Source organism: Emiliania huxleyi (assembly GCF_000372725.1).
Source record: "Emiliania huxleyi CCMP1516 unplaced genomic scaffold EMIHUscaffold_251, whole genome shotgun sequence".
NCBI lineage: Eukaryota > Haptophyta > Isochrysidales > Noelaerhabdaceae > Emiliania > Emiliania huxleyi.
Window position 1 is genome coordinate 52,963 of NW_005200161.1, and position 27,692 is coordinate 80,654.

At 69.7% G+C, this 27,692-nt stretch overlaps 4 protein-coding genes across 4 annotated transcripts; 2 read left to right on the plus strand and 2 right to left on the minus strand.

Moving 5' to 3' along the window:
* Positions 1 to 313: 313 nt before the first annotated feature.
* On the plus strand, positions 314 to 15,311 carry EMIHUDRAFT_457507 (hypothetical protein; the record flags this gene model as incomplete). The annotated part of the gene is made up of 17 exons (XM_005777963.1): positions 314 to 1,170; positions 1,327 to 1,720; positions 1,835 to 1,999; positions 2,138 to 3,002; positions 3,072 to 3,740; positions 3,891 to 4,624; positions 4,778 to 5,488; positions 5,565 to 6,116; positions 6,214 to 6,279; positions 6,520 to 6,903; positions 7,018 to 7,881; positions 7,972 to 9,042; positions 9,220 to 10,494; positions 10,699 to 10,785; positions 10,948 to 11,921; positions 11,993 to 13,032; positions 13,276 to 15,311. The coding sequence occupies 17 exons, from the start codon at positions 314 to 316 to the stop codon at positions 15,309 to 15,311; spliced, it is 12,744 nt and encodes a 4,247-aa protein (XP_005778020.1).
* Positions 15,312 to 18,417: 3,106 nt separating this feature from the next.
* EMIHUDRAFT_237469 (hypothetical protein) lies at positions 18,418 to 19,077 on the minus strand (the record flags this gene model as incomplete). Its single annotated transcript, XM_005777964.1, has 1 exon — positions 18,418 to 19,077. One exon carries the CDS (start codon positions 19,075 to 19,077, stop codon positions 18,418 to 18,420), a length of 660 nt encoding a protein of 219 aa, XP_005778021.1.
* Positions 19,078 to 21,012: 1,935 nt separating this feature from the next.
* On the plus strand, positions 21,013 to 22,182 carry EMIHUDRAFT_237472 (hypothetical protein; the record flags this gene model as incomplete). The annotated part of the gene is made up of 1 exon (XM_005777965.1): positions 21,013 to 22,182. One exon carries the CDS (start codon positions 21,013 to 21,015, stop codon positions 22,180 to 22,182), a length of 1,170 nt encoding a protein of 389 aa, XP_005778022.1.
* A 98-nt stretch (positions 22,183 to 22,280) lies between these two features.
* EMIHUDRAFT_237473 (hypothetical protein) lies at positions 22,281 to 27,683 on the minus strand (the record flags this gene model as incomplete). Its single annotated transcript, XM_005777966.1, has 6 exons — positions 22,281 to 23,906; positions 24,033 to 26,648; positions 26,727 to 26,972; positions 27,045 to 27,214; positions 27,297 to 27,517; positions 27,613 to 27,683. The coding sequence occupies 6 exons, from the start codon at positions 27,681 to 27,683 to the stop codon at positions 22,281 to 22,283; spliced, it is 4,950 nt and encodes a 1,649-aa protein (XP_005778023.1).
* Between the last annotated feature and the right edge of the window lie 9 nt (positions 27,684 to 27,692).

Sequence of the window (27,692 nt, forward strand, 5' to 3'; positions counted from 1 at the left end):
GGCGAGTCCGGCGGCGCCGACGCCCAGCTGGGCGCCGTACGAGCTGGACTCGGCGGCACTCTCGATTTTTTATGTTGAGGACTCTCTAAAAAAAGGTTGGATATCAGTAAGAAGTGGCGAATGGTGTCTTCTTGTTGTCTTGAGCCCAAACCAAAGGGCGAACGAGAAAAGAAATTTCAACACGTGAATTCTCTCCCGGACAGCCGACTTCTCGGCCGTCGCGTCCAGCCCGACAGCAGTGCAATCAGCATTCAACTGCGTAGCTCCTGGCCCTGAAGGCACGCCTCACCCAGCCTTGCCCGGCTGAGCCGCGATGGTCCTCGAGGAGGCGGTCGCCGAGGTGCTCCAAAAGACGCTCGGCGCCTACCTCGAGGGCGTCGACGCGGACAACCTCAATCTCTCCGTCTGGTCGGGCGACGTGCGGCTGCGGTCCGTGCGGCTGAGGACGGAGGCGCTGGCGGCGCTGCCGGTGTGCGTGCTCCGCGGGACGGTCGGCGAGGTCCGCGTGGAGGTGCCGTGGCGCGCGCTCCGCTCCAAGCCCATCATCGTGCACGTCGAGCGGGTGCTGCTGCTCTGCGCGCCTCGCGACGGCGACGAGCCGTACGAAGAGGCGCTGGAGACGGCGGCGAAGCGGCAGGCGCGCGCCTCGCGGCTGGCGGTGCTCGAGGAGGTCAACGCGAAGCGCGGCGTCTTTGGCCGGATGGGCGAGAGCATGGGCCGATCTCTCGTCGAGGGCCTGCTCAGGCGCGTCGTCGTGCGCATCTCGGACGTGCACCTGCGGCTCGAGACGAAGGACCCACACCGCGGCCTGGTTGCGCTCGGCCTCACGCTGCGCTCGCTCCGCTTCGAGGCCGACAAGGAGGTGGCGGCCGCCGAGGGTTGCAAGCCCGACGGCGGCGGCTCTGCGCCCGTCTTCAAGCTGGGCTCGTGCGAGGGCCTCTCGCTCTACGTCTCGCCGGCGGCGAGGCCGGCGCTGCCGAGCGACGAGTCGCGCCGCTCCCTCGCGCCCGCGCCCGCGGACCCCGACTCCGCCAAGGCGCGCGACGGCGGAAGCGACGGGGACGACCGCGCGGACGAGGCTGACGAGGCGGCGCTCTACGACGGCCGCATGTTCGCCCGGCTCGCGGCGCCGCCTGCGGGCGAGGTCGCGGAGCTGGACGAGGCGCCGGGGTTTCTGCTCGCGCCCTTCGACCTGCGGCTGCGGGCCCGCTTCGACAGGCTCGCGCCCTCGGCCGCGGCGCGCGGCGACCGGCGCGCCAAAGCCGCAGCTGCAGGTCGATGGAACTGCCGTGACATGTCCGAGACATGTCCGAGTCATGTCCATAGGCGCGCCAAGCCGCAGCTCCAGGTCGCCGCCGACGCGCCGACGCTGCTGTCGCTGCACCTCTCGCGCTCGCAGTACGCCGCGCTGATCGCCTTCACGGAGCGACTCGCCATCTCGGAGCAGCGCCACTTCCTCCGCCCGTGCCGCCGCCCAACCAACCAGGTGGCGCACACGCCGCGGCTGTGGTGGCAGTACGCCGGCCGCGCCGTCGACGCGACGCTGCGCGCGAGGCCGGGCATGCGGCTCCGCTGGCGCGCGCTGCTCGCTCGGCGGACCGCGCGGCTGCGCTACGTCGACGAGTACGGCCGCGCGCTGCGCCTGCGCGGCGGCGCGCGAGCGGAGGCGATGGCGGCGCTGCTGCCACTCGAGGACGAGATCGAGTCCGTCGAGGACCTCGTGCGCTATCGCGCCATCGCGCGCGCGGCGCTCGCGGCCGCCCCGCCGACGCCGTCCCCCGCGAGCAGCGCCAAGAAGGAGAAGAAGGGGTGGTTTGGGCTGGGGGGCAGCAAGGGCGCGGTCAAAGGCGGCGTGCACGACGAGGACGGCGACGGCGACGGCCCTCGCATCGTCTCCTTGGGCGAGGCGGAGCTGCAGCGCCTTCAGGAGGACCTCGACGCGGTGGCGGGCGAGAGCGCCGCCGCAGACGACGCGTCTCTCCCGCCGTGGTACGCAAAGGTGCGCGTGCGCGCCTCGCTGCGCGGCCTGTGGATCACGCTGCACGACGACCCGCCCTCAACTCCTCAAGCAGAGCCTTCGCCCAAGCCGCCGCCGCCGCCCCGGCCGCCGCCGCCGATCCTCCTCCTGCAGATGCAGCCCTTGGGCTTCACCTGCGGCATGCGGCCATCCGCCGGAGCCCATGGCGGAATCTCGCTCCGGCTCTGGCTCGGCTCGCTCCGCGCGTTCGACCTCGCGACGCCGTGGCCGTCGCTGCGCACGATCGCGCGCTCCGAGCCAGGTGCGGGGGCCGGCGAGGGGGAAGGGGCCGCGGGAGGCGCCGTCGAGGGCGCCGCGGCGCCGTTCTGGGTCAAGGCGACGGCCGCCCTCGCGCGCTGGTCCAAGGGTCCTGTCGAGGACGACGATGGCGGCGCCGGCGCGTGGGTCAACGTGTCGGTCGACACGGAGTGCGAGGGTGGAGAGGCGGCGCGGCTCCGCTGCAACGTCGGCAGGCTTGTTGTGCTCGTCTCGCCGACCATGCTCGCGGCGCTTCTGCGTTTCGTGACCCTCCCTCCCTCGGAATGGGCCGCCGCCGCCGCGCTCAGTGCCGCAAGCAAGACGGCGGGCCGATCGGCCGTCGCCACGGCGGCGCTCTTCCTGCAGCAGCAAGTCGCTTCCGTGTGGGGCGACCGGCCGCTCGACGCGCGGATCACCCTGTGCGCGCCGACGCTCTTCTTGCTGGAGCCCGCCCCCGCGACACGCCCCTCGACCCCGCTCGCGGGCGCGGCGGCGGCAGCTCCTACGGCGGAAGAGGCAGCGCTCAGCTCGCTGCCGGGGCTGCGCGGCGACAGCATCGCCGAGGCGGAGCGGCAGATGACGGCGGGGCAGGCCGCCTCCAAGCGAGGCCAGCTCGAGGAGGCCCGCGAGTGCTTCCTCGGAGCGGTGGCGGCGAGCGACCGCCCCGACGCGGTCATCGCTGCCGCGAGTATGGCCATTCGCCTCGCGGAGAAAGAGGGCGGCGGAGGTGCTGCCGCCGCCGGCGAGTGGTGCATGTCCAGGACATGTCCAGGACGTGTCCGAGACACGTCCATAGGTGCTGCCGCCGCCGGCGAGTGGTGCATGGCCGCGCTCGGCGAGCTCACCCTCGCGCTGGCTCGGCCCGAGCTCACCGACGACGACAGAAGCTCGGTGGAGTCGATGCTCGCGTCTGCGGCGGCGCTGGCGCAGCGGCGGCTCGAGGGTGGGTGGCGGCCTCCGCTGGCGCTCCGGTCTGTCCACATACAGCTGGGGGCGCTTTTGGTGTCGACCGACGCCGAGGCGCTGATGAGCTTGGCCGAGCTCGGGATGGGGGGCGAGGAGGCGGAGGCGGAGGCGCCAGCGGCAGCACGGCCGGGCGAGGCCGTGGCCAGCCCTACGGACGAGAGGGCGGCGACTTCGAGCCTCTCTCTCTGCGTCCAGCTCGCCGGGGTGCGTGCCGCTCTGATGGGGCAGGCGGAGCCGGCGGTGCTGCTCCGCACGGAGGGGGGGGGCGGCGTCTTGCCGCTCGCGGACCGGTGGGGGCGGCTGCAGCAGCGCGTCGCGCCAAAGACGGCCGGGCGGGACTCGAGCGCCGCTCCGTCGCCCGACTCCTCTGCTCCCGACTCGCCGGCTTCTCCGCAGCGCTCCTCGCCGCCGCTGCTGGCGCCTATCCACGCGCAGTTTCGCCTCGCCGCGCTGCTGACGCCCGCGGCGCTCGGCGCCCCGCTGCTCGACGGCTCGCTGCGTGTCTCGCCGCTCGAGCTGTGCGCGCCCGAGGCGGCGCTGCCTCCTCTCCTCTCGATCGGCCTCGGCCTGCTGGAGCCACTCTCGCCGCCGCCGCCGCCGCCGACGCGCCGCGGCCATCTCGCGCTGACTGAGCGGCGCGCGGTCGAAGGCGGCACCGACGAGCAGTACAACTCGCGCCTCGGCGTCTGTTACGTTGAGGTGAACCAGTTTGAGCTGCTCTACTCCCGCGGCAGCGAGGCTGCAGACGCACGCCTCGCTCGCGTCGACTTGTCGCGCCACAGGCTGGTGCAGGCGGGCCCAGCCGCCTTCGAGCTGGTCTCCACTCACGAGCTCGGCTCGCTGCTCGGCGCGGCCTCGGGCGTGCGCTTGCGCTGGGCCTTGCACCTCGCCGCTCCGAGCCCCTCGCTTGCCGCGCGCTGGATGTCTTCCATCGCCGCAGCGCAGCTGTGGGTCGCCGCGCCGGTGGCGCCGCCTTCGTCTCCAACCTCCGAGCACGAGGCGCGGCAGCAGCTGCTCCGCTTCACCGCCTCGGTGCCGCGGCTGCGCGTGAGCTTGCTTTTGGCGACGCGTGCAAGCAGCGGGCGCACCGACGCCCTCTCCTTCACGGCCGAAGGGCTCGAGGCGACGCTCTCGGCGAGGCCTCACGACATGGCGGCTTCGGTCTCCCTCGCATCCATCGCAGCCGTCCTGTCCGCCGCCAACGGCACCTCGGCGCCCGTCTTCACCACGGGCAGCCAGTCGGGGGACGACGTCGCACCGCTCGGCTCGGGAGGTGCCGCGGTCGAGCTGTCTGCGCGCGGGGTGCTGCCAGCGTCACCGCTCTGGCCGACCGTCTCGGCGCTGCTTTCCCTCGACGGCCGGTTGGCGCCACTCGCGCTGCATGTGGGGCCTCAGCTTCTGGCGGCTGCCATCGGCACTTCTGGCCGGCTTGCGCCCCGCCTCACCGCCGCTCTGGCTGCCTCGGCGCTCCTTCGGCCGCCACCAGCAGAGCCGCTGCCGCCGCCGCCCGCCGCCCTCTTTGCTGCGCTCCTCGAGGCCCCTTTGCCGTCATGGGAGCGAGAGGCGGACAAGGACACGGGCAACGTGTGGCTCGCTGCTGCGGCGGACAAGGCGGCACTCGCCGCGAGGCTCGCCTGCAAGCGCCTGTCGCTGCAGCTGCACGAGGCCTGCGAGCTGCAGACGCCCCCGCCGTCGCCGCGGCTGTCCACGAGCTCCCCCGCCTCCGCCGGTGGCAGCGACGAGGGGGCGGGGTGGGTTGGCACCCCGCTCTGCGAGCTCGTGCTGGCGGAGCAAGACGCGAGTATCGAGCTCCGTCAGTCGGGTTACGAGCTGCGCGCGGCTGTGCGTGGCCTCGAGGTGCTCGGGCCGGCGGACGCAGTCTGGGGTGAGGAAGGCGGAGAGGAGGCGGAGGGCGACGAGGTTGGGGATATCACGCCGGCGGTGCAGCCTCACTCGCCAGCGGCCGAGGCGGCCGTCGCGGCTTTTGCCGAAGCCGGAGCTTCTTCGGCTCGTCGCAGCAGCGCCGCCGTGCCGCGGCCTGTGGTCGCGGTGGTGGCGATGCTCCCGAGCGCAGGTCCCTCGGACTCGCTCAGCGACGACGGCAGCGGCAGCGAGGGCGGCGATGGCACGTTGGGCGAAGACGGTGAGGCCGCAGACAAGCGGAGCTTGCTCTGGCTCGCGGCGCGCTCGCTCTCGACGGTGGTGGACGAGGCGGCGGAGCGGAAGGGCCCGAGGCACGAGCACGAGGTGCGGGCTGCCTCCGACCCCGCGCTCAGACGCTCCTTCTTACGCCCCCCCCCCCCCTCCTTCGCTTCTTCTACAGGCAATCCTGCACCTGCGTCCCGTGAGGCTGCTCGCCCCGTTGCCATACGTCGCCCGCCTCCAAAAGTGGCTCGACGTCCACCTGTCGCAAACGGTGGCGGTGGCGGCGGCTGCCGCCGCCGAAGAGGCCATGGTCGCCGCTTCCCAAGCCGTTGCCGAGGTGGCGGTCGCCGCTGCCACGTCGGCCCACTTGCCCATTCGCTTCTCCCTCCACCTCCGCGGCCCGCTGCTCGTCTTGCCTGCGCCTCCCCCTCCGCGCGCGCTCGCGCTGCCGGCTGCGGCCGCCGCTCGGGTGGCACGAGTGGCGGCGCGCCGCGGTGCCGTGGTGTTGCGCTTTGGCGACCTCGTCTTGTCCAACGCCCTCGTGCCGCCAAAGCCGGCGCCGGGCGATGCGGCGGGTCCCTCCGACGCACCCGCGCCGCCAAAGGAGAGCGCGCACGAGATGATGCGTGTCGAGCTCTCGCGCACCGCGGTGTTTGCCTCAGCCGACAGCCGCCACTTGCTGGACGCGCTCTGGATGCCGCGGCAAGAGAGCGAGTCGGGCCGCAGCTCGGTCCACTGGATGCTGCCGCAGCTCGGGGCGACGGCGGAGCTCCAGACGGCGTGCGCCTGTGAACAGCGTCTCTTCACACTTGCGTCTGTGTGAATAGGCGACGGCGGAGCTCCAGCGCGCGCTCACGGCGGGCGACGATAGCGACGGCGTCGCGCGGCTGCAAGTGAGCTTGCGCGCAGCGCCGGTGTCGCTGCAGGTCGCTCATTCGGAGCTGCTCTTCCTCGCCGCGTACGCCGCGGCTGCGCCGGAGGCGCTCGGCGGCGGCGACGTGAAGGCGCTTGACTCGGGCCGTGCGAGCGCCGCGGCCGTGGAGGAGGCGGAGCAGGAGGCTCCGGCGCCGGCAGCGGCAGGCCCGGCGCCAGCGGCTGCGGCAGAGGTCACCCTCCGCGTCGACACACTCGAGGGTGTCTCCGTGACGCTCCTCGACGACGCGGGAAGCGACGCTTGTCTGCCGCTGGCTCAGATCAACATCTCGACCGTGCGCTCCGTCATCGTCGCCAAGCGCGGGGGTCGGGCCGCCGATCAGGCGAACGCCGACCTCTCGCTGACGCTCACCGCCCGCCACTTCAACCCCACCAACGGCGCTTGGGAGCCGCTGCTCGAAGCCTTCTCGCCGCGCCTTCGCTGCACCGTCGGTGCCGCCGCCGTTGCGGTGGCGGCGGGGGCGAGCAGTCCAAGCAAGGGCCAGTCGATCGAGGTCTTCGTCAGCGCTTTTGAGCCTCTCAAGCTCAACGTGACGCACGCTCTGCTTCACTCGCTCGTCGGCGCGCAGGAGCTTCTCGACTCGGTATCCACGGCTCTGGATGACCCCGCCGCCGCCGTGAATGCGTCTGCCGACGCCGCCGACGCCGCCGATGCCGTCTCTGGCGGCTCGCCGCGACTCCTCACGTTTCTCCCGGAGGCAGTGCGCAACTGTACGCCGCTGCCACTTGCGGTCCGGAGCATCCGCGACGCACGCGTCGTGCGCGCCTCGATCGAGCGCGAGCCCTCCTTGCGAGCGACTGCTAGCGGCGTGGCAGGCGGCGTGGCGGGCAGATCGTGGCTGGTGCAGCCGGAGTCCTCCCTGAGCCTCTCGCTCGCGGCGGAGGCGGAGGCGGGCGCCAGCGCCGGGCCGCTCGGGGAGGGCGCTCCACTCGAAGCCGCGCGCGAGCAGCATGAGGCGACGCACGAGGCGTCGACGTCGCATTGTCGCCCGCTCGTGGCTGCGGCGGGCCGTGGCGACAAAAAGCAAGTGCACGAGCTGCTCCGCCGGTACGCCTTTCCGGACTCAATCGACGCGCGCGGCTGGAGCGCCGCACACGAGGCGGCGCGCGGCGGCTGGGACCCGTGCCTCGCCGCAGTGCTGGACGCGGGAGCGAACGCCGACATCGTGTCCGAGAACGAGAGCCTGGAGCGGCCGCTGCACCTCGCGTGCCAGGCGGGCTCTGCGGCATGCGTCCGGCTGCTGCTGCGGTCGAGCGCCGATCCGGCTGCCGCGCGGGCCGACGGGCAGACGCCGCTTGCGTTGCTGACGCCGCTGCAGGCCGAGGGGTCGCTCGGCAAGGAGCTGCGCAAGGCGCTTCGCTCCCGGCTCGCAGGGCCGACCGCGTCCTTCTCTACGGCGGAGATCGCCCAGGCGTCGGCGGGCGGCTATGTAGACATCGTCTCGCGCTGCCTCGACGCGCGCGCCGACCCGAGCTCGTCCGACGGCTCGCTGTCCGCGCTGATGCTCGCAGCCTCTAACCGCCACCTCCCCGTCGTGCGGCTGCTCCTCTCGGCGGGCGCCGTCGTGCAGGCGCGCGCACGCGGCGGCGAGCGGCCCGGCGCCACCGCCCTCCACCTGGCCGCGCGCGCGGGCCCGCTCGTCGTCGTTGAGGCGTTGCTGAGCGCGGGCGCCGACCCCGCGGCGGAGGACGAGGGCGGCGCGATGCCGCACGAGCTCGTCTCGAGCTGGCGCACTTCAGAGGCGACGGAGGTACGCGCGGCACTGCGCGCCGCGCTCTCGCGTGCCGTCCTCGCAGAGGGGTGGGTGACCAAGCTCGGGACGGAGCGGAAGGTGTGGCGGCGGCGATACGCGCTGCTGCTTAACGAGCAGCTGCGGTACTACGGCGACGAGGAGCTGAAGGATCTGCGCGGGGCCGTGCACCTCGCCGACTGCGAGAACGACCCCACCTCTCCGTCGCGCTACCCGGGCGCGCCCGGCCCCTACTCGCTCGAGCTCGCGACGATGACGCGCACGCTCGTCCTCGTCTTTGGGTCCGCCGCCGAGCTCAACACGTGGATGGCGCGCCTCGTCGAGATGAGAGCGCGCCGCGGGGCGCTCGGCGCACTCGCTGAGGGCGGCGGCGGTGCCGAGGCGGCGGCGCCGCTGGAGGAGGAGGAGCCGGGTGAGCGACTGGTCGGGGTGGCGCTGCAGGGATTCCGCGAGGTAATCGTCGACATGGGCCGCCTCGGCGTCTCGTCGCACGTCATGCGGCCCCTCCCGCCGCCGACGGAAGCGAGCACACCGCCGCCGCCACCGCCGCCCCAGCTGGTCGAGGTGTTCGACTTTTGGAACGCCGAGCTGCGCCAGCTCACCTTCCACGCCGGCGACCCGTGGGCGATTTCCGGCGGCGGGCGCGAGGAGCGCAAGGGGCTGCAGTTCGTCGCGCTTGCTTCCGAGGCGCCGGGCGCAGTTCCCGTCTACGACTGGTGGTCAGAGCGACACCGCCGGCTGACGCTCCACCCGCCGCCGGCGTGGGAGGGCGAGACGCGCCGCGGGCTGCAGTTCTACGCCTTTGCGCAGCCGGCCGGGGGCACGGTGGCGGTGCACGCCTACTGGAACTCGTCGCTCAAACAGATGACAGTGCACGCGGGGCCGCCGTGGGGGCACGAGGAGCGCACGACGCCGCACGGCACCATCCTGCACGCCTATCCCAACCGCGCTGCTGCGCCGGCGGGCTCCACGGTCGCGCGAGCTCTCTCAGCCTCCGAGGCGGCGGCGCGTATGCTGCATGACGCCGCCGCCCCCAGTGGCGGCGCCGACGGCGGCGGTGATGGCGGCGGCGGCGGCACGGTCGGCATTGTGTGCGAGGTTGGTGTCTCGAGAGGGCAGCGAGTTCTCACGCTGCGCTCCCCGGTCGAGGTGAGCAATGTGCTGGGCCGGCCTGTGCTGCTGGGGATGGACGAAGGCGCGGGCCGCGAGGCGGGCGACGGCACGGGAGAAGAGGCCAGCGGCGCGGGCGACGTCACGGAGCTCGCCGACGCCGACAAGCAGCCGCTCCCTCTCCCCTTCACCCGCGGAGGCTCCAAGGCAGCCATCGACAAGCTGCGCATCCGGCCCGACGACGCGGGGTACGAGTGGTCGACGCTGCGGCTGCTCGACGATGGTAGCGCCCTTGCCGTGTGCCAGCCGAGGCCGTCCGCGGGTGGCGAGGGCGCAGCAGGCGGCAGCGCCCCGACTGTCCCGTGGCTGTGCTGCGTGCACGTGGCGACCGCCGTGGCCGAGGGCGGCGCGGCGCTCGGCACCGCTGCCGAGGCGGAGCGGCGGCGAGCGGAGCTGGCAGCCTTTGGTCTGCCGCACGGCGAGGTCCTGCTCGAGGCGATCTCGTGCACAGGGCGCGCGGGCTCGGCGATCGTGCCCGCGCCCGGCTGGCTCTACCTCACGCGCTCCTTCCTCTGCTTTGGCTCCTCGATCGCTCACGTGCGCGTGCAGGCGCCGCTGGAGAAGGTGCAGGTGCACGCCGGCTCGTCCGGCGTCCTCGTGGCGCACTGTGTGGAGGTCGTGCTGCCGCGCGGCCAGACGCTCTCCCTCGGATTCGGCTCGCACAGCCGCCGCGAGGAGGCGCTCGGTCAGATGCGGCGCGCACGGCAACGCGCCACCATCGAGGCCACCTCGGGACTCGCGCGCTGGCGACCGCTCTCCATCTCGCTGCGTCCACCGCTGGCGTTGCTCTCGCTGCTGCCGGCGCCGCTGCATGTCACGGTCCGTCGCGCAAACTCGGCGCGCGCAGACGAGCGGCAGCGCTGGGGATCCACGGCCGGCGGCGGCGAGGAGATGCAGCTGCTCGCCGGCGAGCCGCGCGCGATCTTTTCGCTCCACGCGCTCGAGCCCCTGGAGCTCGCTTGCTGGATCGACGAGTCGGCGCCGCGCCCCAACGGCCGCGCCTCCTCGTACGAGCGCGCGACGCTGCGCGGTCGCCTCGCTGCGGTGCGGAGGCCCGCCGCCGGACACGCAGAGTGGCGCGAGCTCTGCCTGCACTCGCCCGCGGCGGGCGGCTCGGCCCGCACGGTGCGGCTTCAGCTCGGCGTCGCCTCGGACGAGGGCGGCTCAACCACGCTCACCTTCGTGGCGCCGCGCACGCTGCACAACCGCACCGACTACCACCTCGCGCTGTACGACGCCGGCGGCTCGCGCCCCGTCACAGATGCGCCGCCCGGCTCCGGACGCCCCTTCTCGCTGCGCAGCGGCGGCGGCTCCGCGCGGCTGGCGCTCTGGAGCCCTGCGACGGCGCGCAGCGCGGGCGCGGCCGGCCCCACGCCCTCCTCGAGGCAGAGCGTGCACGTCACCACCACACGCCCGGGCACGCTGCAGCGCACCGCGCTGTCGGGTTCGGCGGCGCAGGGCCTGTCGACCTCCTTCTCGGTCGAGGCGGTGGGCAACGAGGCGTGCGTGGAGGTGAGCGACGAGCGGGGCGCCGCGATGGAGCTGGTCCTCTCCATCTCATCTGCCTCGGCCGCGGTGGCCGCCGCCGCCGCTTTTGCGGGATCGCCAGCCGCGGCCGCCGCTCCACCGCTCAACGCCGTCGCCCTCTCTCTCCGGAATCGCTTCACGTTGCGGAACCGCACGCGTGTGGTCGTCGAGTGGCGGCAGGCAGGCGTCGCCACCGCCGGCGGCGTCATCGCGCCGGGCTGCGACGCGCCAATCTCGTGGCAGTCGCCCGGGGGGACGCGGCAGGTGAGGGTTCGCCTCGCCGACAGCTCGACACTGTGGTCGGAGCCGTTCGCGCCGGGCTCGGACGGGGAGCACCTCATCAAGCTCCGGCGGCCCGGGCGAGGGAGGAGCACCGAGGACCGAGTCACGGCCGCCGTTCCCGCCACCTACCTGCGCTGCTCGGTCCGCCTCGTCGGGCCTCGAGCGGTGCTGCTCCTTCGCCCGCTCGGCGGGACGCGCCGCTCTGCTCCGCGGCTGCCCTACCGGCTGGTCAACCGCACGCCGCTCCTCGTGGCGGTGCGCGAGGCCGGCTGCCGACACTACGACCTCCTCGGCGCGCGCGAGTCGATCGGGTACGCGCCAGACGTGCCCGGTGCGCCGTGCGTGCTCAGGGTCACCATCCTCGACGCCTCTGCCGGCTCGGCCGTCTCCCTCGACGCGCCGCTCAGCCGCAGGGACATGGGAGGGGGCGGCGCCTCGTCCGAGGAGCGCCACCTCGGAGTGCCGGCCGCCGAGCGCCTAGGCGGTGGGCCCGCCGACGAGCCGCTGCTGCTGGGTGCGCCGTGCGAGCGCCTGCTGTCGGACGGCGAGGGCCATCCCGGGTGGCTGCTGCTCACCTCCGCCTCCGTCTCCTTTCTCCCGTTCGACCCGACGGTGCCAGAGGCCGCAGCGATGCGCGCCACGCGTGCCAGCGCGGTGCAGTGCAAGCTGGGAGATGGCGAGGCAGGCGGTGGGGCCGCCAGGGCGGACGGGACGCGCGATCTCGTCCTCAGCACCTCTGGCGACGGGCTCGGCCATTGGCACGGGGAGGAGGTGCGGCTGCATGGGATCGGCGACGGCGAGGAGGTGATGGCAAGGCTCGCCGTGCTCGCGGCCGCTGCTTGCGCTGGCGAGGAGGCGGCGGCGCTGCGGCGGTGGGTGCTCGGTCGCCGGACGGCGCGGGTGCGCCTTCGCTCTCACACCTCGTGTTTGCTTGATCGTGTAGGACGCTGCCTTCGCGGCAGCAGCGGCGCCCCCTCGGCGACGGTTTCGCCGAAGGTCTGGTCGAGGTGTCCGACTTTTGGAACGCCGAGCTGCGCCAGCTCACCTTCCACGCCGGCGACCCGTGGGCGATCTCCGGCGGCGGGCGCGAGGAGCGCAAGGGGCTGCAGTTCGTCGCCTTCACGATAGCCGCCGAGGCAGAAAAGGGCAGCACGCTCCACTTTACGCTCGATGGCGTCCACGTGGCAGTCGATGCCGAGGAGCTTGTTCCCGTCTACGACTGGTGGTCAGAGCGACACCGCCGGCTGACGCTCCACCCGCCGCCGGCGTGGGAGGGCGAGTCCCAACGCGGGCTGCAGTTCTACGCCTTTGCGCAGCCGGCCGGGGGCACGGTGGCGGTGCACGCCTACTGGAACTCGTCGCTCCTGCAGTGGACGACGCACGCGGGGCCGGCGTGGCGGGACGAGGAGCGGCCCGTCCCTCTCTTTCACGCTCTCCCAGCGCCGCTTGCACGCGCCGCCCTGGCTCGAATTCCGCCGGAGCACCGCCAGCCTGCGGCGGCGCGGCGGCTATGCGCGGCGACGCGCGGCGCCCTAGTCCGTCAGAGAGCACACGCCGCTCGCGTCGAGCGCGACGGGCGAGACGCTCGCCGTGCCGTCCTCGGTGGCAGCGCATCGCTACCGCTCGTCGGTGCTGGCCGTCGGCCGCAGAACTCACCCGCCTTGGTTACCGCGGTGCGGGCGGGCGACCGCTCCGAGGTCGAGTCGCTGCTCGCCGGCGGGGCGAGCGCTGACTCGAGCGACGGGGGGCTGCCGGCGCTGCATGCGGCGTGCATGCACAACCGCACCGAGCTGCTCCCGCTCCTGCTCGCGGCGGGCGCCGACGTGGAGCGGCGCTCTGCCGACGCGGGTCGCGGGACGCCGCTGCACGCCGCGCTCCACTCTCCCCTCGCCTCGGGCGCCGCCGCCATTGTGTTGCTCCTCCGCCACGGCGCCGACCCCACCGCCACTCGCGCCGACGGCCTTACCGCCGCCGCGCTGGCGAGTCGCTCCACCCCTGACGGTCGTCGCTCCCTCCGGCTCTTGACGGAGGCCGCCGCCTTGTGGGGGTCCGAAAAGGCGCCGCGTCCGTCTCTCGTCCACGCTGCTGCTTCTGGCCGTGTCCGCCGCCTCCGCGCGCTTCTGAGCTCGCGTGCCGATCCCGACGCGAGGGACTCGCACGGGCGGCGCGCGCTCGCGGCGGCGGCCGCCCGTGGCGACGAGGCGTTCGTCGCCGAGCTGCTTGGAGCGGGCGCGAGCGTAGACGCTGCGTGTGAGAACGAGCGCGGCTCACGCCCACTCCACTGCGCCGCGGCAGCCGGCTCGGCGAGCTGCGTGGATGCCCTCCTTCGCGCGGGCGCGGATCCGCAGCGCGCCGACGGCCGCGGCTGGCTCCCCGCCGAGGTGGCGCCACCGAGCGGGGCCATCGCACGCAGCCTCCTGATCGCAGCCATGGCCGCCGCGCATGAAGGGGCGACCGAGGCGCGCACCACCTGGCGCCGCTCTGCTGCGGCTCCGTTCCGCGCCGCCGCGGCCGGAAGCCCTTCTGCTGGCTCTCCAGCGACCGTCTCCACGAGGCTGTCCAGCGAAGGGCCTACCGGAGTGCTCGCCATCCTCGGCGGCGGCGGCGGCGGGACCGCCCAATTGCCTCAGCAGGAGGACGCACCGGCGGCGGCAGGCTCGCTGGCAGGGGGCGAGACGCCCGGCGGGGGCGGCGTGCGCTACTCGCTGCAGCTCTCGTTGGCGGGCGTCGGCGTCGCGCTGGTCGACGAGGAGCCGCAGGAGCTCGTCTACTCCTCGCTCAGCGCCGTCGAGCTCAGCGCCGTCGCCACCGACGCGGAGCAGAGCGCCCACTTGAGCATCGGGCACGCGCAAGTCGACTGCTGCGTCGAGGCATCCAAGCACCCAGTCCTCCTCGTTCCGGTCGCGCCGCCGACCGAGGCGAGGGCCGACGGCGCGGCGCCGCCACCGACGCTGCAGGCGAAGGTGCGGCGGCGCATGGGCTGGGAAGGGATGCTCTTCCTCGACTACCTTAGCGTCGGAGTGCAGCCGCTCGCCATCGCGCTCGAGCAGAACCTCGCCGCCCGCCTCTTCCGCCTCGCCGCCCACCTCCCTGCCGCCGGCGCCGCCAGCCTTGACGGCAGCGCCACCGGCGCCGAGGCGTCGCTCGCAGAGCTCTTCCCCGCGGACGCGGCGGCGCGGGACGACAGCGAGCCGCCCGCCGAGATCTTTGTGCGAGAGCTGTCGATCCACCCGGTGAGCGCCGCGATGACGCTGCAGATGGAGCCGCTCTGCGACGACCCCTCCCTCCAGCGGTACCACCCCACGCACGAACTCGTCGGCTTGGCGCAGCAGCTCCTCTCCCTCCGCTCGGCGACGCTGCAGCTCGACTCGCTGCACCTCGACGACGCGCGCTTCGCCTCGTCGTCGACGCTGGCCAACCGCATGAACGCGCACTACCAGCAGCAGGTCGTCAAGGGCATCTACAAGCTGATCGGCTCGCTCGACCTGCTCGGCAATCCCGCGGCGCTCTGGAGCGACATCGGCGGCGGCGTCCGCACCTTCTTCTACGAGCCCTCCTCGGGGCTCGTCACCAAGGGCGCGGGCGGGTTCGCCGTCGGCCTGGCCAAGGGCACGAAGGGCCTCGCGGGCGGGGTCATCGGCGGCGCCGGCGCGACCGTCTTTGGCGCGGCGTCGGGACTGACCAAGCTGGTTGGCGACGCGGCGGGAGAGCTCGCCTTTGACGAGGCGTTTGCGCTGCGCCGGCGCGAGCAGCAGCAGGAGAGCGCGGAGAACACGGGCGTCGGCCTCGTCATGGGCCTCGAGGCGGTCATGGGCGGCGTGGTGGAGGGGGCGACGGGCGTCCTCTCCAAGCCGCTGCAGGGCGCGCTCGACGACGGCGCCAAGGGGTTCGTCAAGGGCCTCGGCCGCGGCCTGCTCGGCGCGGCGGCAAAGCCCCTCTCCGGCGTGGCCTCGCTCGTCTCCAAGACCGCCGAGGGCCTTGCTGCGGACGCCAAGGACTTTGCCTCGCGCGGCGACAAGGCGTTCCTCAAGATGCGCGTCCGCCAGCCGCGGCTGATTGGGCCCGACCGGGTCTTGCTGCCTTACCCCCGCATGCCGCCGCTGCTCAAGCTCAAGGCGGGAGGCGATGGCGCCACCGCCGGCGCGCCTCCCGTGAGCCGCAGCGCGTCCAGCCGGCAGCAGCAGCACATTGCGATACCGCCCAAGGGCGGTCGAGCCACCACGGTCGTCACTGTTGCGGAGGAGGGGTGGACTGAGAGATAGGTCGCGGGGCTGCAGATGTGAAGTGCGCGCGCGGTGTGGGTGTCGTGCTCGTGTGGAACCTGGGGTCGGATGTGAACGGTGTTTCAGGTGTTTCAGTAGAAAAAAGAGAGAAGTCCGGCGGCCCTGGATGTGCGGTTGCTGACTACACTATCTTTGCTCCGGCGAGCTAGGGGTAGGCAAAAATTGCCTACAATTGACCCCGGACACAGAGTCTGATCACAGTTATTGTTATGGTGTTATGGCTCCGTCGCTCAACCCGTCATGCGGCAGGTGGCTTGCTTTGGCTCGCTGCCACCGCGGTGGCTCACCAAGGCCTTTTCAGCGTGCTGCGTCATCACCGCGCGGCGCGCAAGCCACGCCTCACCCGGGCAAAAGGAACGACCGCGCGCCGCCGCCGCCCGCCTCGCCGCGCCGCGCCGCCCCGCGCCTCGCCTCGCCTCGCCTTGCAGCAGCGCACGCGCACACGCACCCACGCGCCCGCGCTCGCTCCGCGAGAGCGAAGCAACCCTCCAAGCGAGTTCCGAACCGGGAGCCAAAAGGTCCCGGCTCGAACCGCGAACCGGTTCGACCACCGCCGCTGGCGGTTCTTGCAAAGGCATCAAAGGCAGTGCCTGATATAATGTGAAATAGTGCGAGCACGCGAGATACTCACCCGACCCACCGTGCCCTCGCGACAAAGATCTCGCGCCGCGCGCGCTCGCACACGCCGCCCGAGAGCACTCCCACCCCCGCCGCCTCGCAAGCTCACAGGTTGATTTGAGGAGAAGCAGCTGGGGGAGGTCAAAGCGGGAGAAGGCGGCACGGCGGCGGCGGCGCGGCCCCCCCCCATCCCCACGCCTCCGGGTCGTGCGTACCGCCTCCGGGCGCGAGTGTCCCCCCAGCGTCTGCTCCGGCAGTCGCTCCGGTAATCAGGCCGAGAGTACCAGGGAGGAGGGGAGAAGAGCCCAGGGTGGGGAAAGGAGAAGAGCCCAGGGAGGGGGGAGGAGAAGAGCCCAAGGCGGCCTCCCTCTCCCTCCCCTCCCACCGGGCCTCCCTCTCCCTCTCCTCCCACCGGGCCTCCCTCTCCCCCTCCTCCCGCCAAGCACCGACAGTCTCGAGGGGCCAGCCGCTGGAAGGGGCAAGCCAGCGGCACGAGGGCTTCAACCACACAGCTACCAAGGGAACGCGACCCACACAAAGCACCAAAGTTAGGCATACCCCCCGGCGCAGTGTCCCCCGCTATGTGTCGCCGTTTGTCGGGGCACGCTATCCTGTGCAGTCAGGGCAAGTGGGGGCGGGGCGGACAGCCCAGAGTCTATACCCTGGGATCTCTCCGCCCAGTCCGGGGGTGCGTCGAACCTTCCATCACCCTGTCGGAAGCGGCGTGCCGGTGGAGGCACGTCCGGGTTTTGGAAGTAAAGATATATTACTTTTATGGTGTTATGGCTCTCTGGGCATATGGGCCCATAACAGCCATAACACTCATAACATGTTATGGGCTGCTATGAGAGAGCCGTCCCGGGTCCACGCACCACGGTGATATGGCCCGAGAGGCCACGCCGAACTGCTCGCCGCTGGATTTCGGCATCGATCGCCAACTGTTCTCTCTTTTGCCCTGAGCCAGCGAGTTGTACGTGTGCTCGTCCTCCGTCGACACAGACAGCACATAGTTGAAGCCGGGAATTCTCTTGAAGTCGGAGACGCGCAGGTCAAATGACGAGGGCTTCTGGCTCTTGAACATCTTCATCCGGTAGGCCATGGCTGGCTGAATGGCTGGTAGTAGCTACCGGCGCGGGGCGGGCGCTCCAAAAGAAGAATTTTATTGCACAAACACCGGGATACGCGCGGGCGGGGCCCCTCCTTTGAAAAAATCCGTGGGACAGAAAGGTCAAATTCGGTTTTGGCCGAGGCATAACAGCTGTTATGAGGTTGTTATGCTGCTTGCTGGCTGTCATAACAACCAGTGGGATGTGTTATGAGTGCTATGAGGTGTTATGAGGTGTTATGAGGTGTCATGGTAGGGTGGGCATAACAGCCATAACAGCGATGGAGGTGTTATGAGGTGTTATGAGGTGTTATGGGGTGTTATGAGCAGCCAGCCATAACAGCCATAACACCTGTTATGGCCGCTCTAACCTTGTCTGGGGTCAAGTAGCTAGTAGGCGGTAGGCGTAGGGCAACGGGCAAGACAAGAGGTTGGGCAAGGACAGAGAGATCAGAGATCTACGCCACCCACGGTTGACACGGGCCTTGCACTTTTGAATGCCGTGGGGCTCCTGCCCGTGTCCGGGGGGGCGTGGAGATGCGAGGGTCGCCCCCCCCTTGCGCCACAACACTTGTAGTGTTGTGTGGGAGAGAGAGATTCCTTCTTCTTTCTTGTTGTAAAATTCTTGTTGTGTGCAGAGACATTACCTCAGTCCTCACCTTAACCTTACGTCACCAACCGATGAATCGCACGACATCTACTGCCCGCGCCACGGTTGACACGGGCCTTGCACTTTTGAATGCCGTGGGGCTCACCTGCCCGTGGCCCCGAGGACCTGGCGGAGGGAGGCGGGCAGGGAGGCGGCGGCGCGGCGGAGGGGTGGGAGGGCTCAGCTCGCTGCTGGCGCTGCTCGGCGAGGCGGGCGAGTGCTCGTCGCGCCCACTGACGCTGGTGAGCAACGAGGGGAGCACTGAGCTGCTGCTGACGCGGTGGACGCTTAGGAATAGAACTAAAATAAACAAATCGCCCCGCAGTTCGCCAGTACGTACATATAGGTGATCCCGGCGTCCCAGTGCGCTGGAAAACCTCCCTCCGCCGCTGAGTGACGACAGGGTGCTGAGATGCTGAGACCTGAGTGGCGGCGCTGAGTGGCGGTGGCTTCAGTGTGGCTTGATCGTTTCGTGCCGGCGGTTGCTCTGCTTTTTTTTTTGAGGGTCAAAACGCGACATGCTGCACGTTCAATATGCGCATGCACATGCACATGCACAACATGCACATGCACGTGCGCATGCACATGCACACGCACACGCACACGCACACGATCATGCACATGCACACGCACATGCACATGCACATGCACATGCACAAGTACAAGTGTGTGTGTGTGTCCCGATGTATCTGCGCTGAGCATCAGAGTGCAGATCAGAGCATCATTCGCACAGTGGAGCCGCCCTGGGTCACTACGTAGTACGGCGGCGTGTAGTGGTGCCAAAGCTCCGACTGCAGACTCAAGAGCTCCGTGAAGCTTCCGCGGACTTGCAGGCACGCGGCAGTCGCGGATATATTTGCGTGGTAGATCTCCGCCACACGCCACGCCACACTGATCTGGATCGTGCTGCTGACACGTGTCGAGCCTACCTCGCCGTGATATCGATGAGCCGCCGTGATGAAGTAGGTTTGCCCGCTCCGCCAATGCGCGAGCATGCTGCCGAGCATCGTCTTCAGCACGCCTGACCTCTCGAACCAGCCAGAGAGGTCGAGCAGACAGCCTCCCTTGTCGAGCTCCTCGGCGGTAATTTGGCAGTGCGCAAGCAGCGCGGCCTCTGCGTGCTTGCGTTGAAGCCGCAGCTCGGGCGCCAGGGCAGCGTGCAATGACCGGCACGACGCGGCAAGCGAGCCGAGACGCACGCCATCCGCCGAAAGCGCTTGGGCGAAAAGGGTGCGCTGGATAACGACGAGCACATCGTTGTCGAGGTTCTGCAGCTTGACTATACGCACCGGCGCCTGGGCCTCGGAGCGCGATGCAACATCAGCTGACGAGATTGCTCGCCAGCGGGGGCGGCCATTGCTGCGTCGCGGCATGGTCCTGGGCATGACAAACGCTGGTGCCAAGGAAATCAGGGACGCTGTGAAATGCATTGCTTTCACGACCGTGAAATCAAGTACGTATCGCAAGAACACGTGGGCGGAAATGCCCCCAGCCCACACGCCCTTGCTGACGACACGCTAGCGACCCTCACGTACTGCGCCTCAGCTCAATCACGGACGTACTTCGACACTACGTACTACTTGTCAAAACAACCTCGAGCGCCCCGCGCCCTCCCGCCCAACGCCCTGCGCCTCACGCCTCGCGTCCCACGCACGCCCCGCGCCCCGCACCCCCTCACCTCGCGCCTCACGCCTCCCTCCCCACCCTCTCAGGCATTTCTCCCCCCCTGCTGCTCCCGACTCCTCCTCCCCCCGCATGACCGACGACTACCCGTCCTTCGGCGACTCCTCCCTCTTCGGCGCCAACGCCTACTACCCGTTCGGCCCAGTGAGGGGCGGGAGCGCAGCCATTCCAACGGCTGGGAAAGTTTCTGAACGGCCGTGCATGCGCCTGCATGCCGGCTTACTAAGGAGGTCCCTCGCTCCCGCTCCTCTCTCGGAAGACGCGCGCCGGCCAGGGGGACTCGCTTGCGATCCCGCTCCAGCCAGAGGCCGCGTGAGGCGTGTGGGACGGTGTACGCTGGGGCTTGGCCCCAAGTGCGCTGGCCTCGCGTCTCGAGGGGAGGGCGGCTCGTAACTGAGGTTCGCCGTCAGAGACAGTCGTCCTCCCCTCCTCGGCCATTCCAACGGCCAGGCCGCTCGCTTAAGGCTGATTGGCTAGACGAGCGGTCTACCTCCAACGGGGCGGTCCGGGAACGCGTGGAACCTGCCCACCTCGGTGGGAGGTGGTTTGGCGCCGACGGACCGCCCTCTCCACCACCCTCGCCCAGGGATCTACAACGCTGTCTTAAGGTCCGACCTGTGGGCTCCGGCCTGCGCTCGGCACCGGGCACCGCCTCGGTATACAAAATGCGCCTGCGGGCGGACCCTCACAGATCACAGATCACTGTCAAAACAGGGACGTACGTACATGCAAGTACGACCTATCCTCAAATTTTCTCTTCGGCTCGCTCCGCTCACTTCTGTGCGCAAGAGCCGGGCCTCGCACGCCGGACGCCGGCGGCTCCTGGCCCTAATCCTGGCCCTAATCTACGCAGAGAACCCAGCCGGGGCGGCCGCCGTAGCCCTCGGCCCAAACGTATCCCTGGCCGTTCACCAGCGGCGCGTTCTCGTCCGCGACCTCCTCAGTCATGCCTTCGGTGTCGCAGTGGTCCGTCGTGGTCCCACCGTCGGTCGTCATGCCGAGCGCGACGCGCTCCTTGTGAGCCGCGAGCCACGCTGCGATTGATGCGTCCGCCCGCTCATTCGCTTCGTCCAGGCGCTTGTTGAAGTCTGCCGCCACCTTCTGCCACTGCCGCTGCCGATGCGCCCGCAGCCGCTGCACAGTCTCGTCAGTCAGCTGCGTCTTCGACTGGCGGTCCTCAATCATGGCCGCCTGCATCCGTAAGAACCAAGCAGACGCTCGAGGGCCAGACATGGTTGGCAAACTGTCGCTCGAAGACACGGTCGTGATTGTGCTGTCTTGCGAAAAAGAAATTCGCTGGCGCCCTTGTTCAGATGTACACAAACAGCGCACCCACGGCGCACCCACCCCACCCACGCCGACCTCGAGAGCGCCCCCCCCCCGCCCCCCCCCACCCACCCACCCACCACCCCACACACGCCACAGCCAATAAGAACGTGCGAGTACCTTCGTGTTTTGGGCAAAACAAGAACGTCATCGCATCACTCGCTAAGGACGTGAAAATTAGTACTCACCCACCGCATTTTCTTCAAAATTTTCTTCGCGCGCTGAGGGGCCCTACGCGCGACTAAATTCACGCCCGGCGTGTGGCCTGCGGCCACTAAGGTTGCCAAGCTCTGGTTCCGATGTGCGTCGAGCCAGTCATTTCCGGCGGCGTCGGCACGCGCTTCGCTGTCGTCAGCACCTATAGCGGGCCACGCGCGCTCGCCTCCTTCGCGCGCAATGGCGCAGCGGCACTGCTGCGTCCGCAGTCGGAGGAAGCTTTCGCGTGGCACGCCGAGCAGCGAGAAGGAGTCGTCCTCTTCGCAGAGCGCTCGGTGCACGGAAATGGTATCGTGCGCGTCACGTCGCACGGCCCTCGGTGGCGGCGCATGCTCTTCGACAGCGTCGAGCAGGGCCTCGCCTACCTGCGAGAGGACGAGAGCGAGGCCGCGCCGGTCCTTGCCAGCTTCCAGTACCTCAGAGTCATGGCCGCCGCCTGCGCTGCCTTTTGCGGCCTACGCCCCAACACGCGTCTCGACTCGCCACGTCTCCTCTGCGTTGGACTCGGCACCGCCGCCCTCCCCAGCTTCCTCGCCGCCGCCTACCCGAGCCTGCGGGTCGAGGCGGTTGAGCACGACCCCGTCGTCATCAGAGCGGCGCGCGAGGTCCTGCACTGCCGCTTTGCGCTGCGCGGCGAGGCTTGCGCCGGCAGCGGCGCCGCCGGCGACGCGACCTTCACGGTAACGCGCGCGGACGGTGCGGCGCACGTGGCTGGGCTCGAGGAGGGCAGCTTGCACGCCGTGCTGTTGGACGCCTTTGACGCAAAGGGGGACACGCCGCCGCAGCTGCTGCAGCCGCCCTTTCTCTCCGACTGCCGTCGGGCGCTCGCGCCGGGCGGCGCCCTCGTGTGCAACCTCTTCAACGGGCGAGCCGGGAGCGGTGCACGGCGGTCGCTGGGCAGCCTCTCGCGCCGGCTCGAGGCTGCTGGCTTCGAGCTCTTCACGCTGCCGGTGGTAGGGCAGGAGGAGAGCGTTGTGCTGGTGGCGCGACAAGCCGGAGGCGGCGCGCGGCCGGGACGCCAAGACCTCCGCCGCGCCGCGCGCTCCTCGCTGAGTGGCGGTCCGGCGAGGGCGTCTGCCGCAGAGGCGGCACGGCTCGCCGGGCGAGTCCGGTGGGCACGGGTGGGGGGACGGGGCGCGGATTGGTCGCTGGTCGAGAAGCGGCCCCCGCGCCGGTTTTCCGCGGCCGCGGCGGCGGGCTGGGACGCTTTGGAAGATGCGACTACGGCGTGCTCGTGGTGCGAAGATGACTGAGAGAACCGCGCTCGTGATACATTGAAAAAATATCACCGCCCCTGTCCCGCGGCGCGCGCCCGGGAGATACTTTGACAATAAATACAACGAGATCAAATTCACCACTCTTGCGTGTCCCCTAGCCCTCGGCCTCGCCGAACGAAAGCCTTGGTCACCCTCGTTCGTCCTGGTTCTGCTGTTGGGGCGGTCGGCGTTTGATCAAGCAACGAGAGCTCGCCATGAGAGGCGTCCGAGACGAGGCTGAACAGAGTGCCCTCGAGGACGTAAGCCGCCAGCTCTTGCAGCTCCGCCGATGACTGCACGTCTCGCAGCCGCCGCGTGGTGCGGCGAGCCGCCTCTGCGGCAGCAAACGCACGCTCCTGCTTGCGCTCCTCAGCTGCGGCCGCATCGTCGAGAACCCCAACCTCACAAGTGGCGTCGGCGCATCGAACAGTCACGGGCGCTGGAGCGGTGCCGTGCCTGGCAAAGGCGAGCTGGGCAAACCAGGGGACGATCCTCACCGGCGGCGCCTGGAGAACGCGACGCACCTCCTCCGACCGCATTACGTCCTGCAACAACTCGACGAGAACCGCCTCTGCTGTGTCACGCTGCGCTCGCCGAGTTGCCGCGTCGCGGGCGACGCCCGCGCCGTAGATCCCTGCCTGACTGCGCCTCGGCTTCGAACGGCCTAGCTGTGTCGGCTCTGGCGGCGGCAGCGAGCGAGGGACAAAGTGCTCCGCCAAGGGGAAGGCCGCACTGCGTAGCGTCGCCGACGGAAGGAACGTCGCTCGGACTCCGAGCAGCAGCCGCGGCGGCGCGGCGCTCGACAGCGGCGGCGCCAGAGATTGCCTAGCGGCGAGAGGTGTGAGCGCGCTGCGCTCTCGTCGCTGCTCCGGTCGTTCGGCAACAAGTTTGCGCGTCCCATCCGCCGTCCTGGTGAAATCGTTTGCGGCAGTCGAGGCAAGCGGCTCGAGGGTGCAGCCGAGCACGAGGTCGAGCGCCTCGGGCGGTCCCGCACCGCGGACGCACACCTTGCAGCAGACGTGCCCCAGTGGCGGAACGCTGCCACCGGACGGGTGAATTGCGACGCGTGACCCGTACAACGGATGGGCGGTGTCCCAAGCAAACTTGCACGCCGTATCGAGCGCGTTGGAAAGGATCAGGAACTGTGACCCGTCCGAGTGCTGCGGCAGGCGACCAAATACGCAGGTGTCAAGTGAGAGACTCACAGGCAGTCCCACCTGTGATGGCTGCAGCAAGCTGCACGGTGGCATGACGCCCGCCTCGCTCGTCGAGTCCACGGGCGCATCGGATGGGTCGTAGCCGTTCGCCCGGATAAGGACTGTGGTGTCCTTGCATGGGCCCCCCCTGGCATGTCCAAAACGGAGCGGCAGAGATATGAAGTACTCGCGCGCCTCGAGCGGGTGGAAGAGCAGCGGCACCCTCGCGCAGCTGCCCGGTGAGATGACACCGGCAGGCTCAGGGCAAGACAACACCTCGAAGCCGAGATGCTTGGAGGTGAACGCATCCAGGGCAGCGCTGTTGATCTCGTACTCTACCGGTACGGCCGAAGGATTAGGAAGCTCGAGCGTCTGGCGCAGGGGCGTGGGCAGCCCAATGGGCGCTGCGCCCAGCCGGATGCCGCCCGACGGGAGGGCGAGGTGGGTCTCAGTCGGCCCGAGCGTCCGGCCCTTTACGTTAAGCACCAGCCGCTTGCCGCACTCGACGACGAGGGTGAGCGGCAGCTCGTACGCGTCGGTGGCAAAGTGGCGCATCGTCAACTCGATCACTTGCTCGTCGCCTTGCTGCAGGGCACCGCTCCGTGGTCTCGCGGAAATGATCTTGCGGTCAATGATGGACGCCTGCTTGACTTGTTCGTCCGAGGGCGGGCCAAAGTCCACCCAAGGCTCCGCCTGCACGTCCGATTCGGTCGGGTACTTGAGGGTCCATCGCGCAGGGAGTCTACTCGTGTTTCGAATGAGCAGCCGCAGTCGCTGCTCCGCCGAAGTTTGGATGCGCGGTGGAAGCACAAGATCGAAGCGACGGAAGGTCGAGGTGGCGGGCGCGTGCAAGATGGGCGGTGGCTTCCCCTCCACCGACATGCACGCCTTCTCCTCTGCAGAGGGCACGTCATTGAGCTCGTCGTTGACCTGTTTCAGCTGTAGCGAGCGCCAGAGCGCCTCTTGCGAGACACCGCTCAGTCGGGCGTCCACTACTTGCAGCGCCGGGTACTCTCCCCTGGCTTGGATGCCGCTGAGGCGCGTCGGCGGCAAAAGCAGCACACTTTCAGCGTCGCCGTTCCCTCCGGGTGCAATGGCGCAGAGGACGTCGTAATGGATTGACCCCCGCGCTAGGGCCTCGAGCTGTACCGTCACCGCCACCGAGTTGCGGGCGGGAACCAGGCCGCGAGGCGCGAGGCAACGGAGGACGTCAGCTTCTCCGGCCTCGTCCATCGCGCAAGCCTCGGTTCGGCAAAAGGAGAGCTCGTACCACAGGTCGACGGTCGACGAGTTGACCAGCGTCAGTGGCAACCGGCGCGGCAGGCCAACCTGGATGGCACCAAAGTCCAGCACAGCCGGCGACACGCTTAGCTGTCCCGACGCCCCGGCGCCGGAAACAGTGAGGACTTGGTTCAGCACCTCGTAGCTACCTGTGCCGCCAGTGCGGCTGTCGACGGCGGACACCAGGCAGGGCACCTTGGCGAGCATATGTCCCGGCGAACTCGGCGAAAAGACCCAGGTGGTTTGCAGCGAGGCCTTGCCACTCAGCACTCCAGCGGCAGGGGAGACGCTCAGCACATCCGCGGCGCTCTCCGGAAGGTCCCACTCATACGCGAGAGGCAGGCGAGTAGGGTTGGATATGGTCAGGCACGCCGTTGAGGAAGCGCCCACGCAGGTGGTTGGTAGGAAGAGCCGGCCGCCGTGCGGTAGACGCAGCGATGCCTCGGAGCCCGCACCAAGCAGCCTCATCTTGAGCGGGTTCGCCTCCTCGCCGTTGAGAACTAGGCTCACCGTGCGATCGTACTGCGCAACCTCTGTGGGGCTAAAGCGCACCGCCAACAGCTGAGTGCCGAGGGCCGGAACGACGCCCGCAGGTGGCACAATGGCAAAGTTGCAGGAGGCGCCGGTTCGCAGAGAAAACATCATGGGCGTCTCGCCCTCGTTTGTGAGCGAGACGGTCTGGTAGCCGGTCTCGCCGACGTGGCACACGGGAAACGAGAGCACAGGGTGCGACAGCAAAGGCTGCGCGATGAAGCGGCTCGCCCCGGGCGCAAAGGTGTGACCATGTGCGCCAACTGCGAGCGACCAGGGTGGCACAAAGTTGTCTTCGGAGACCAGTCGGAAGGAGCGCATGGACTTGAAGCTGGCGACGCACTCGAGGCGCTGGAAGTAGTGCTGGCTGTCCGAGCGTGGCAGGAAGTGCACCTTGAAGGTTGCCGTCGACTCTGGAGCCACGTCGCACGTCGCTGGATTGACCGCAAAGACGGCGCCCAGTCGGTCGAGCGAGCCACCGGATGCGTAGCCATGGGGAAGTGCCCAGCGGACTGCGATCTTTCCACGGGTGCGGTTGGTCAGCCGGAGCAGGCGCGGCTCGCCCACGCGCAGCCGCGACGCGGCGCCAAAGTCGAGGTACTCCTCGTCAAAGGCGAGGGCCGCCGTGGGATCGCAGCAGCCGTGGAACACCTCGTTCATTAGCTCTACCTCATCGTCCTCGTCCTGGTCTCCCTCGCTCTCGCCCTCGCCTTCGCTCTCGCCCTCGCCGGACCCGCTGCTGGCACCTTCCAGCAGTGCCGCCGACCTGGCGCGCTTGGCCGAGGCAGAGGCGTCGAGCTCCTCAGGGCTGAGAAGGTGAAGTCCGCGCCGCGCCCTCGCGCGCGCTCTCGCCACGACGGGGAGCGCGAGGGTCATCGGACGCTTCTTGTCGTTGAAGCCAGTCCCGACGACATCCAAGCAGAGCGGCGCCTGATTGTGCACGAGGATCACGACCCGGCGGTAGTAGTTGCCCGGCTCGGAGGGAGAGTAGGTGAGCCTCAGCGTGTGGGAGAGGCGCGGTGGCACGACGCCCGCCGTGCAGCCGACGGCAAAGGCGCCGTTCTCCTCGACGGCATGCAGTTGGAACGGCACATGCGAGTTGGACCGGTTTTGGAGCTGCACGACCCGCGTCACCGTTCGCCGCGGCTCCTCGATCGGCACGTCGCCAAAATCCACCGACCGTGCGGAGAGCTCGACGATCGGCCCGATAGCCTCTCCCGCGCACTCTATCGCGATGCGGTTGCCCCCTGTCGTCACCACGTCGTAGATCTCGCGCGTCTGCGTGCCTCGCACGTCGGGACGGAAGATGGCGGTCACGGTCTCTGCACCACCGGGCGGAATGACACCGGAGACGGGTGCGAGCGAGACGGTCCGCGCCGCGTCGCGCTCCCTCTGGCTGATAAAGTAGCGCGCGCTCACGGGGGACTGGTTGCTCAGGCGAAACTCGGCCCGGGCCTATCAGCGCAAGTCGGCCTCGTGAAAGTGTGAGCTCGGGATGCGCAAGGGGCGATGCCGGCGCGCCGTGGCGCCCACGAGAACGCGACCAAAGTTGATCGCTTCGTAGTCGGAAGCAAGAAAGGGATACTTTCCGATTCCCTCGAGCGTCATCACGTGCGCGCGGTCCTCGGGGATCGTGCAGACGCAGCGCACGACGCAGACGGTGGCATCGGATGGCGTGAAGCGTGCCGTAATTGTCACGGACGATCCCGGAGGCATAGCACCCGAGGCGGGCGAGAGGCGAAAGGGCCCATCGTAGGACCACTCAAAAGTGATTGGCAACTACGGTCGGGCGGCGGGCGAACGCGTCTTCCTCCGCTGGGCGACGCTGGGAGAGCGGCGGCAGCCTCGCACCTGGCCGCGGTTGGAGATGGGGAAGGTCCTGACGGCAGTCTCATCCACAGGGCAGAAGCCAAAGTCGAGAGTTTCGGGGACCACGGCGGCCGCGGACGGCACGTGCGCGCGAATCGGTATGCAGAAGGTCCCTGTGGGCACCGGCCGCCTCTTGTCAAGTGGGCTTTGCCCTGGGAGCGGGCGCAGGTGGAGCGGGCATGTATCTCCGCGGTGTCAGCTCTCCGCCGCTGTCTGTAGCGGTCGGGCGCACACCCCGCTCGTTCGAGAACTGCACCGCGTCGTCGTACGACTCGAGGTGCACGGGACGGAAAGTGACGACGAGCGTGTGCGTGAGGCCGGGAAGCAAGAAGATCTCCTCGGGAAACGCCATTGAAAAGTATTTGGAATCGGGGAGCCGGTACCGCAGCCGCATGGCGCTGTCGCTCTTGTTGGTCAAGACCAACGGCTTTGCATACTCCCGGCCCGGTACCCACCTGTGGTGCGGGTGAGCGCCGCGTCAATGCGATGGAGGGAGCGCCGCCGATAGAGCGTGTGGATGGGCGAGAGGGGAGAGCGGTTCGGGCGGCACCCCGCTGGCCACTCGAGCCCCTCGCCGCAGTCGACACCGTAGCGCTGCGCGCGCTCCGATCGCGTGCTCATGAGCGGCTT